Raw genomic sequence first — 12,247 nt, forward strand, 5'->3', positions numbered from 1 at the left:
AGCAGGACTGTTAAGTGACAGTGAAGCAAAAGCAGACTATCAGCCTGTAGAAAAATTAATGGAAATCTGACTGAAAACTTAAGTGAGGAAAGCAGAAGGGGAAAAAAAAGACCTAGCAATACAAAGTTAAAATATGAGTATATAGAAAGAAGAAACACAGCATGGAAAAAACAGAAATGTTTACTGAAGGATATGGAAGTGGTCAGAGGAGTAGTCAGCAATCTCCAGGACATGATGACAACATGTCTGCATATCCATTTTTTCTGATTAGACTGGAATTTAATTGTGCAATTCCAGAGAAGCACTTCTACAACTGATGTAGGAGAAGTGATTCACCAGTGGGCCAACTGCAACCTTTCTCCCAGACCACAAGTAGTTTGCAGGATATTGCAATACAAGGCTAACAAAGATACCTGATTAAGCATAAGAGCTCAAGAACAACGTGCACAGAAGTGCGCAGAATGAGGTGTATATAAAACAAGCATGTTTCTCTCTCCACTGCTGTTAGGGACTTCTATTAAAATGGGAATAACATCAAACATGGTGCAGTAATGCCCTGAGGTAACCAATTCTATGGTCTAGGAGATGGTGAGGTATAATTTGATGATGCTGTAAATGTATTTGGGAGATTCAGGATTTGAACAAAAATAAAGTAACGCAACAGAAATAATAATGCATCAGAAAATGCTGGTATTTTAACAACGATACGTTAAAACAAAAGTCCCAACAATAATCTTCTGCACAAGAAACATGGTACCTGACAGCAAAATACAACCAAAGAAACGCTACTGTTCCAGTAAAAATTAAGAGACTACGTAGTCTTACATATAATATGGCTCTACATATGGTTCAAAGACAAAAGTCCTTAGCACGATTTTGCTTCCACTACAATAGAACTTATGCAGATTTCAAGAATATCATTTGCTTGTAATGAGAAAAATATATTGCAATATTAAAAAATCTTACATTTTTCATCAGTGGATGGAATCCTCAAAATAGCTGCAGGAGAATTTCCAGCAGAATTATAGGCAGTAAGAGATATTATATATGCCTCTTCATTTAAAAATAAAGTAATTTTCTTATCAGAAGTGAAGTCTGTCATTTGAAGTGCAGCATTATTTTCTGGAAAATACTGTATTTTGTAGCCTAGAATTCTCCCATGGGGTGGCAAGTTGCTTAACAGCTATTAAAAGAATGTATTAGTAAATTTTTCACAGTGTTATCTTTATAATCAAAATTATATTCTTATTAAAGAATATAGAATCTCTATAAATAAAAAATACCCATGTTAAAAAAATATGGCAAAGGGTAGTTAGGGGGATGTTATTAGAATGCTGTTATGCTAGCTATATGCTAGCTCACAAGCAGTTCATCATCTTGCTTCTCAATACAGGTTTCTTAGAACATCTCACTACTTCAAAACAGCATCTCTAGAAACAATTAGCATGTTTTATCACCAGAAAGATACTGACAATTTTTCCTTTGAAGTATTTTATAGCAATATTTTGCTCTAAGAAGATACATTAGGAAATCACAAAAGAGAGTAGTTCTTAAAAACATCTATCAAAAGTTATCTTACAAAACTGTACCTGAAATCACCAGAAAATCCAAAAATTACACTGCAGCATTAGAGAAAACTACAACATAAACCTAGCCATTTGTTTCAGTAATTTCATTACATAAATATTTAGTTTTAGTAAAAGACTATTGAATTTAAATGTGAATTTAAACACAGCATTAGTAAACTGCATTATTTAATGTCAGTTGCAAGGATTTTCAATCAGATTTTCTAGTGATCTGAACACAACGAAAACCTCTTTTTCTGCATTTACAACAAAACTCTATTAATCTACCCCTCACTAAATCAAAGCCTTTCCACTTCTACTTTGGTTCAGGAAGGGTGTTGTTGTTCGTTTGTTTTTCTGATGGCAACAAAAGAGTGTATTTACCTTCCACATAAGATACACGGATCTGTTTCCAGATGGGGTTGAAGACTCAATTACTCTCCACAAATCCACTTTTTCTGAAGGAGCTATTAAAAAACAACAACAAAATTCCTGAAATCTGTTGTTATAACTGGTCAAAGGGATGCCTCATACCATATGACATTGTGCTCAGCAAAAAAATCTAGAGAGGAAACAAAGGAGCAGATGCTCAGAATGATGGCATCTGTCCTCACTCACCTTGAGTACAGTGCACAGGTTTCAGCACCATGATATAAGACAAAGCTATCAGACAATCTCCAAGGAAGGACCACAAAGAAGGAGAAGGGTCTAGAGAAGATGTATGAGGAGCAGCTGAGGCCTCAGGGTTTGTTCAGCCCATAGAAGAGGAGCTATGGGGAGGCTTCATAGCAGCTGCAGCTCCTCAGAGGGTGCAGAGCGCAGCACTGAGCTCTGCTTTCTGGAGACAGTGACAGGAAAAACGTAGAGCTGCATCAAGGGAGGATCAGGTTTGGTGTTAAGAAAAGGTTCTTCAGCAGAGGGAGGTCAGGCCCTGGAACGGAGTCCTCAGGGCAGTGGTCATGGTCCTAAGCTGCTGGAAAATGCTCTGAGATGTAGGAATTGGGTGGTCCTGGTTAACCTAGCACACATTAAAGGATGCTTGAGGGGCCCCATGTTGTCATCTTCATGGTCATCATTGCTGTTTGCCAGTTTGAGACCAACCTCTGGACCTTGCTCAGTCCCTCCCCACCCCCTGCATCCCTTCTCCGCTGCCAGCTCAGAACAGACCTTCAAAACAGACTGGTGATCAATCTTTTCCTATCTCTCTTTAACTCTCATTCTTTCTCCATTTTCCTCAGTTTTCTCTTTTCACTTTTTTTCTCTTACAAAATTATTAAGTAACTGTGAGAATTGGTTTGGCTTCTTAAAACTCGTACCTCTTACAAAATTGCTGAGTCATAAAGTTGTTAAGTAATTGTGAGATTTATCTCAGTTCCTTAAGTTAGCCGCATGGCTTAAGATAGATTCTAAGTGTTAGAGTGACAATATTATATGGGGGATAATTGTAATATGTCAATTCTCATTAAAACTGATGATTGTGCACCTCTGTATATTGTTTTATCTTGATCTAACTGGTAGTATTTGTGAGTCTGCTCACTTTCTCCCGCGCTCATGCACAGGAAGTGACATCTTTGTGGGTTCCTTGCCAACTCAGGATATTGTAAGATTCTATGTTTTCATGATTCCCAAGTAACTGTTATGCATTATGAGCCCTGCTGTCCTGGAAGATGGCAAGTTGTGAATGATCTCTCTGTGTTGTTTTGCTTGCTTTGCTAAAACTTTGGCTTTACCTAGTAAACTGTCTTAATGTCAACCCTTGAGCTGCCTTGCTCTTACCTTTCCAATTCTCTCCCCCTCTCTGATACAGGGTAAGTGAGCAATCAGCTGTGTGGTGCAGGTTTAACTCTGCCTACCAGGGTTAAACCACAACATGTTCTACAGCTGGCAATTTATTTTTTCTACTTATTAGTTATTTTATTCTATGTAACCATTAAATTTACATTTCTTCTAAATCTACATTTCTACAAAATACATTTCTTCTACTTTCATTCTTTCTACTTTCCTCTTCTGTATTTATTTAAAATGCACATTAGTACTGGTTAAATAACAGAATTATAAATTCAATAGATTGATTAGCTGAAAATAATTTTGTATTATTAACTCACAATGCTCCAAAGTATACCCTCAAGAAAAACAAACGAACAAAAAAAGAAAACACTATATAGTTGGCCTACCTTTCTCTTCTGTACTTGCTGTTTCCTCTTTACACCAGTCACTCCAGAGTTTTGATTCAACACTAATACACCGAATGGCAACCAAATACTCTGTGGAGTCCCACAGACCTGTGAGATTATGTGTTGATATCTCTTCTCCAGAAGCCACCATAACAGTGTCAATTTCCTGAAATTGATGCATAAACAAAAATGGTTAGCTATAAAATTGGATGCAGACACATGACCTGGCTTTAAAATACTCATGATGAAGTTTTGACCTTTTGCGCATCTCCTGCAAAACTCAAAATCACTTGGTTTTTATTTCAATTTTTGTGTAGTATCTTCATTCTCCCCATAAAACTCTGGTTCCTGAAAAGCTTTAGCCTAAAGTAGATCAGAATTGACTGGCATGTGACTTGAATCACGTGCAGCTCCCAAGAAGTTCTAGGGCAGCTGTGCTAGAACTTGAGGTGGTGCTGGGTAGCTGTAGTTCTTAACAACTAGGAAGCGATTGAGTATTGCTAGAGCTAAATATCACCATAATAGCCTGGATACAGCTGGAAACATCCTTTATGAGGCAACGATCACCTGAACATACTGAACAGATCTTTTAAATAAACTTTCTAATATACACCATAAACCAAAACCATTCTGTCCATCGGTTCATTCAGGAAATTATATCCTAAGACCAACAGCTAAGATGCTAATTAAAAAACATGTTAGCGTCAGGAGCTTCTTTCAAGCTCCAAGAACTTCTATTAGTTACACTGATGATTTTTTCTATTCTTTGCCAGTATTGAACATACAATGCGTAAAAAAAAAAAGATAAGAAGCAATTGGAAATGATGATAAAAGCTTGTTATTTTAGTGGAGGATAATTAGGTATGCGTTCAGTTCGTTGTTTTATTGTCTAGGATTAATTTTCCTTTTGGTCAGTATATATTTTGATACATACTGTACTTCTGATATTTCTGTGAATGGCAAAGGAATGGCCTGTTACACACAACTAGTCAAGATGTCAGTTTTGCTTTGTATTCTGGTAATGAAAACAACATTTACTTCCAACCACAGTAGATGAATCAGATTAAGATGAACTAATTTATATATTAATTTTCAAGCATACCAAAGTACAGATTTTGCAAGATAGAAAATAAGTAGGTTATTTTTCTGAGTCTGTCTTTCTGACACTTGAATGAAGGACGGCTGTAGGGAAAAACAATATTATTTAGACTTTGTCTTATTTCAGATGGCTTATTTCATGCTTCTCGGTATGAAAGTGATGATTCCATTCACAATCTCACTGTTTTCCATTCCAAATTTAATAAGGTTTTAGACAGGCTGCTTTTTTTTTTTTTTAGCTCATTAAAACACATGTTTTTTTACACACTGTATGTACACATTTCCAATTGCTTCTTATCTTTTTTATAGTCAGCCTTTTATAGCATTATGAAATTAGTTACAGAGCCCACATTCACAAGAGAACAAGAGCAGCTTACCGATGAGTTCGAATACAAGTTTCTGTATCGAATCTGGCATTGTACATCCAGTAAGCGTGTACTTTTCTCAGGTATCTTCCAGGTTACTGTAAGCAACTGCTTTATACCAGCATATTTTTTTAATGAAAGTATTTCAGGAGGTTGAAATCTCTCTAGAATGGAGAAACAAAAGAAAAAGCGTATATAAATATCAGAACTGGTCTATGTGTTTTCCAAGAAGTTTAACTACTATCCCAATTACATACAGTCCAGCAGAGAATTCATATGATGGTGCATTTTATAGACGTAACTCTATATATGGGAAATTATTTATAAGAGATTGTACGTGTAATCGAAGCTAACAAAATCACTCTCAAACAGATGTACAGGTTTCTCCCACCTGTATCAGTGCTGAAGATACCAGAATCTCTTCTCACAGACAACAGAAGGGAAAAGAAAAGAACTGGTGCTCAGTTGCTAAGGTCAATTTCTAAATGCACATGGGGAAATAATTCTGTCACAAAGGATTTCAGGGCAAGAGCAATGTGAAGAAGACAATGACAAAATGACAGATAAACACAAAAGAGAGATGACTGATACATAGGATGTGGAAAGCAACATGGACCCACAGCAAATCTGAACACAAGGCATAAAGGCACACTAGACTGGAGAGCTGATGAAGTGCTGCATCAAAAATACACAAATAAAAGAATTACAGTAGTTTCCTCTGAAACAGCTCTGTTAAGCCTCTTGAGTTCTTAACACTGACTCTAGGACTGGCTCTTCTTGACATTTCTTTACCACAGCTAAAACTTGTACCTCACATAACTTCCTGTGTGCTACGTGTGGTACAAGCAGCTGTTTCACGCCTGAAAATCACTGAGGAGCTGAATCTGACACACAGGATTTGAGCAGAAAAATAACATCATTGTAGTTTAGTTGTTTATATTCCACAAAATCCAGCTCAGGGCAAGCCTTATAACTGGGACTCATCCTAGACCCACTGTTCCCACCAACATCTCGTAGAGAGCCACCAAATCCAACGCATCACAGCAGCCTGTCGCTCACACTGAAGAAGAAAGTATTTAGAGGGATGTACATTATGCAGGAAAGAGTGACAATGCTGACTTCACTCTACTGAGATCAAAATCTTGAATACATACACCAGAATGAGTAAAGGAGAAAGGAGTACAGAAGAAGAGGGAGCCAAAATAGTACTACAACTCCCGAGACCTGCAGAACGCATGTTTTTTTTTGACATTCCTAACCAGAAAGTAGAATAAACGAGAGGCAGATGTGATGATTTGACAATATCACCATTCATTTACAGCCAGACACTCTACTGACACCTAGTACTACTCAAAAACACAAACAGTTCACGTACCAGTTATTGTAGGAAAGAATTTTAGTATATTGCCTTTACTCATAGATTAAAAAATGCTTCAGTAATTTTTGCCTTATTGCAGACATCAGCTAAAATATTGCTGGAGTTAGATATTCCAGGTATTCTGTATTATGAATACAAATTGCTAAAATTTGCTGTCTTTTCCTAACAGTTCAAAGAATTTTACATAGAAAGACAATCAGCTAAAACATATGGGGAGATTCACTTGACTAAACAGGAAGCATCCAAATTTTCAGAAAATTAAAAGGAATTAAGCATTTTATTAAACACCAGATGTCATTCATTTCAGACACTTTGCAATCTCACAGTTTAATCTTTTAGATAGTCAAGTGTGGAGTCAGGACTTGGATTCAATGATCCAGTTGGGTCTCTTCCAACTTTAGATATTCTACTGTTCTACGAATTTTAACTAGCAACTGAAATGAGTTGCTCATTCAAAAGAAAACCAATACAAAACTAACTGAAATCTAAAGAATTATTTCAAAACTTTATAATGGAAATATTTTTTTTTCATAGAATTTTATTCTACTAAAACTAACTAACTTTACACAATTTGTTCCAGGATTCTCTAAGCTGTATTTACAGAGAAAGAAAAATAAATGGGGAAGATGCCATTAGTTCAACATATATTTTGTTTCTGTTTTTATTTAACTCTTTTTAAATTACCTATTTCTTCCATATTTATAGGAACACAATCCGATGAGGCTTCACCCAAAACATTTTCAGCTTTCACTTGAAAACAAAGATTATCACCAAATGGAATATTTGGGTAATGAAATGAACATGATTCAGTTTTGCTTCGGCAGACAGAGATCTTCATCTCCTGCATAATTGGACCTTGTACACTCATACTAAAAATTGAAAAACAGGAGAAATAACAGGAGTTATACACCAGAACATTTTCTTATAATAACCCTCACTGACTGTTAGGTTAGGATTTAATTATTACTTCTATGTTTTCAAAGTTGCACAATTTCTTTACCCAGGAAAACTTCCTTAGGTGATACATTTGTGCAAGAAATACTGTTTCATAACTGCACTGTTTCTGCACTCACTCTATGAAAACAAGAAATAAGGCATATGAATAGCCCACAGAGATTAAATTAGTAAGACAACTTTCAAGGAGTAGCAACAAAAAGTAAAAATTACTTAATTCGCATGTTATTATTATTTTAGGTAAGAATCAAAGCAGTGAAATAACCAAGCAAGTCCACTTAAGAGCTTTTATAAAAATATGTATGCAGATACAGCTCAAAACACATCCCACATTGCAAAGTTACGAGATAACCGCACCTTTTCAACACAGTGTAAAGAAAAGCCAAATTGTACCACTGCCAATTTCAAAGAAGGTAACTGAAATTTGACACATTTTCCTGATTTTTCAGCATGTGCTTTCAAGTAAGCGGAACAGGATGTAAGGCTAACAAAAATTGCTTCATTTTACCTAGCAACACAGAAATTCTACAAATGAAAATTTATATATGAGAGCTGTATTAAAGACTTTATATTATGTCCCAGTTATGCACATCCTTGGTGTAACTCAAAAAACAGTCTCAGATAGGTATTTAATGAATACTTTTAAGACAGCGTAAGCTTGCAGCGCTGTAAAAGGAACCACAGACTGGTTTATGTTGGAAAGGACTTTTAAGATCATCTAGTTCCAACACTCCTGCTACAGGCAGGGACACCTCTCTCTAGATAAGGTTGGTTAAAGCCCCATCCAGTCTGGCCTTGAATGCTTCCAGGGAGGGAGCATTCACAACCTCACTGGGCAATCTCTTCCTGTGTCTTACCACCCTCTCAGTAAAGAATTTCCTCCTAATATTTAGTCTAAATCTACCCTCTTTCAGTTTAAAACCATTTCTCCTTGTCCTGTCACTACATGCCCTTATAAAAAGTCTCTCCTCAGCTTTCCTGTAGGCTGCCTTCAGGTACTGGAAGGCCGCAATAAGGTCCACCCAGAGCCTTCTATTCTCCAGGCTGAAAAGCCCCACAACTCTCAGCCTGTCCTCATAGGGGAGATGCTCCAGACTTCTGATCATTATGGACCTCCTCTGCACCTGCTCCACCAGCTCCATGTCCTTCTTGTGCTCGGGGCCCCAGAACTGGATGTAGTATTCCAGGTGGGGTCCCACGAGAGCAGAGCAGAGGGGCAGAATCACCTCTTTTGACCTGTTGGACACACTTCTATAGCTGCAACCCAGGATATGGCTCATGTTGAATCTTCCATCAACCAACACTCCCAAAACCTTCTCCTCAAAGCTGTTCTTAAGCCATTTCCCACCCAGCCTATATCTGCTTGGAAAGGAAGCAATCCTCTTCTCCATAACAGGAATAACTGTTTCCATCCATAGATGTCTGCTCCCTTGTACAAGTGCTTTGTAGTCATATGGAAGACCCATAAAAAAACAGTAGTTAGATTTTACAAGAAATAGTTCTGCAATTCAATTCATTATGTGGATAAAGAAAAATATGTGCAGATACAGGAAGGAACAGTACTGATATTTTCCTTCAATAGCTGTCATCAGTTTTTGGTTTTACATAATCAGCTAAGTGACCAAACATAGTAACACCAAAAGCAGTAATAAATTTGGAAGTAGTAAACCAGAAATAAAGGTGAAAGACTTAAACGCCAAGTCTAAAATGAAATAAAGTTACAGACTTTTTCCTCTCTTATCACTTAATTAAAAAGGTATACATGTTTGCATAACTTACTAAAAGAACACAACTCACATGAAGTACAAACTCCTGCCAATTGTCAAGAAAATTTCAGAAAATTACTCATACCAGCATACTATCTAAAGGTTTGACTAAACACAAACAGAAACAAGCAGTATTATTCTAAAAAACAGACTAACAAGTATGTTTGAGATGAAATCTGCTGGCACATTCAAAACTGCATCTGAGATCTGCCTTGAAACAACACTGACTTCATGTTGTCACAGTAATTTGTGAAAAAGTAACCTTTTAAACAATACTTAACTGAAATTGAATGAAGCAAATACTTACGCTCTTATAATGGGGTCATAAAAACATAAAAAAGTGTGAGATTGCTGGAACAAAGGAGGTTCCACATAAATATGAGAAAAACCTTCTTCATGGTGAGGGCAACAGGACACTGGAGCAGGCTGCCCAGAGAGGTTGCGGGGTCTCCTTCTCTGGAGACATTCAGAACCCACCTGGATGCATTCCTGTGTGACCTCATCCAGGTGCTCCTGCTCCAGCAGGGGGATTGGACTGGATGATCTTTCAAAGTCCCCTCCCATCCCTGTGATTCTGTGATATTTGTAAATGCAAATCCCTGTGTGTAAGCAATCCAAGAAGGACAACTCTTCCTTCAATCATTAAAACATTATGACTTCAAAGACTCCCAGATTAAACTGTCAAATGGCTCATCATTATATTTGCACAGTTCTGCTTTTTTTTTCTTCCTTCTCCCCAGCACTTTTCCTTGAAATTACAAGTTTATTACTAGAAAAGATAAACAGTTATCAATTGTACATATTTTTTTAATGCTCAGGGTACCTTTACGACATAGTAATTGTGATTTTAACATGCCAAGCCTGCAATAGATGCTGCTAGATACCAAGCATATTTTGGTAAGCAAACGAGTAAATTATGCAAATTTTCAGCATCTATACAACAATTCAGATGAAAGGCTTGGCTTGTAATAACTGCATTGCACAAAATGCTGCCAGTAAGAAGAGCACCTTGAAAACTGCTATTTAGTAAGCCTTAAAATATCTCTAAGTGTAACACATGATTACAAACAACTGTACTTGCTATCACTAGACAAAATAACAGAGAATTCAATGGTTTTAACAAGGAAATTGTTTAAAGCGGAGAAAGGACACACCTTCTTTCCTCACCCAAAATGAGGATAGCTAAAAGCACAAAGAATTTCCATTCTACTTCACCAGTGGGATACCCTAAAAGCTGATGTTTGTACTTAGGCTTACTCAACTTTTCTCCAATTAGTAATGTTACCTTGAGGAAACAAATGAATTTAAGTTCTGACGTAAACATTTCTACGTCTACTGAGTATTAGGTTGAAAATGCTTATTACTTAAACACAGAGAACCAAAACGGTATCAGGTAGTAAGTTTTTTCAACCATTACCAACTCAAAATTAATTGCATTAAGAAATGCTTCTGAACTACATGATGTTTCTATGCTTCTCAGTTTACTTTAAACAAAAGTCAGGAAATGGGGGGGTGGGAAGAATGATGACACACGACTAGTGGTCTCACCCCAGCACTCCAGTTCCTGGTACATTCTATACTTACATTTTTCTGTAAAGAGTATAACTTGTTGCAAGATTTGTTTCTCTTCCTGAAGTCCAGTTACAGGTAAGCTTAATATCAACATCGTAAATGCAGGAAATATTTCTTGGTGTGCCTGGTGGAACTACAATGACAAAGGAAAAAAATTTCTCATATATTATATTATATTATATTATTTTAATATAAAACTTAAAATGTTGGTAGGCAGGCTGATTACACTAAACCACTACATGACTTGCATAGAACTTATTTTAAGAATTTCTTATTGCCCTCAAAACCCTTCACAAAACCAAAACCACTCTCCTTCCCAACTAAAGCCAGGCAATTTGCCCCAGTTACTTCTCAGAAGTACATAATTAAGTGGGTCTGAAAGAATTTTTCTACTAACGCATTACAGAAACTTACATCAAATCAATATGCACTTCAGCCTGAACCTCTAAGTATAACCTCTGCGAAACACCTACAGCTAAATGCCAGTCCAGTTAGCAACAGAAAAACAAAGAAACAATTTAAAAGTTCACAAAAAGAGGGCATCCTCTGAAAGACACAGTTCCACTTAGTTCCTTCCCATTACCACATATCCAATCAAAACTGCTGATCTGAAAAGTCCTCATGACCTCAGAAAGATAACTTCCCAAGAAATGTATGAATACAACTCTGAAAAGACCCCTCTAATTCCAGACTCCCACTCTTCCAAGCAAGATAGCACAAAGGAATGCAATCTTTATAGTCTGAAGCTATTCATAAAAAAAAAATGCAACACCCTCTTGATATCTGTGTTGAAGCTAGTCTTCTTCAGTCAACAGAAGAAATGGGAGTGAAGACAAAGATCTCCAATAAATTAGCTGAAAAGAGAGTTCTATGAACTCTATAAGAAGCTCTCTCTCTGAAATAATACATCTCTATTCTATTTAACATAGCTCTTCAAAAGATATCCCTTTTGCTAACATGCTTAAGATACACTCAACTTTGAAAACAGGCAATACTTTCTGCTGTTCTTTATTCCAGAAATTTACTTCTCTGCATTTATTCTTTACTAGAAAAGGATCTCCATGCAGATGTTAGCATAGCCTGGACTTAACCTGTTCAATAAATTAGAAAAAATAGTATTTAATTTACCCTTCAGTCTTCTCCAGATGAGACTATAATGCTTTAGGAGCACTAGATTAGAAAGTAAAACATCCCTGGAGAAATCTAAAGTTGGCTAAGCTAGATATGAGAAACAAAAGAGAAAGCTTGCATTGATTTAACTGGCCAAACACTGGGTCAGAGAGGTTACAGACTTGCATGAATAAGGTTTGCCGGAAATTTCATGCTTTAGTTTAGAAAAAAAAAAAGGATATATTGAAGATAAGTGACTTGCAAC

General features: G+C 36.6%; 1 protein-coding gene across 2 annotated transcripts in view; it reads right to left on the reverse strand.

The window, feature by feature from the left end:
* The window catches only part of IL31RA (interleukin 31 receptor A), a 38,377-nt gene that overhangs the window by 15,485 nt on the left and 10,645 nt on the right, over nucleotides 1-12,247 (reverse strand). For both annotated transcript variants that reach the window (XM_042875423.1, XM_042875422.1), the window contains exons 4-9: nucleotides 10,885-11,005; nucleotides 7,265-7,449; nucleotides 5,215-5,366; nucleotides 3,740-3,905; nucleotides 1,950-2,032; nucleotides 967-1,183 (exon numbers count right to left, since the gene is read on the reverse strand). In XM_042875423.1, coding sequence (XP_042731357.1) covers nucleotides 967-1,183; nucleotides 1,950-2,032; nucleotides 3,740-3,905; nucleotides 5,215-5,366; nucleotides 7,265-7,449; nucleotides 10,885-11,005 — 924 coding nt within the window. The remainder of the gene's footprint in view (nucleotides 1-966; nucleotides 1,184-1,949; nucleotides 2,033-3,739; nucleotides 3,906-5,214; nucleotides 5,367-7,264; nucleotides 7,450-10,884; nucleotides 11,006-12,247) is intronic.

This window comes from Lagopus leucura, unplaced genomic scaffold (genome assembly GCF_019238085.1).
Source record: "Lagopus leucura isolate 7727_CA_CO unplaced genomic scaffold, USGS_WTPT01 Super-Scaffold_100014, whole genome shotgun sequence".
Lineage (NCBI taxonomy): Eukaryota > Metazoa > Chordata > Aves > Galliformes > Phasianidae > Lagopus > Lagopus leucura.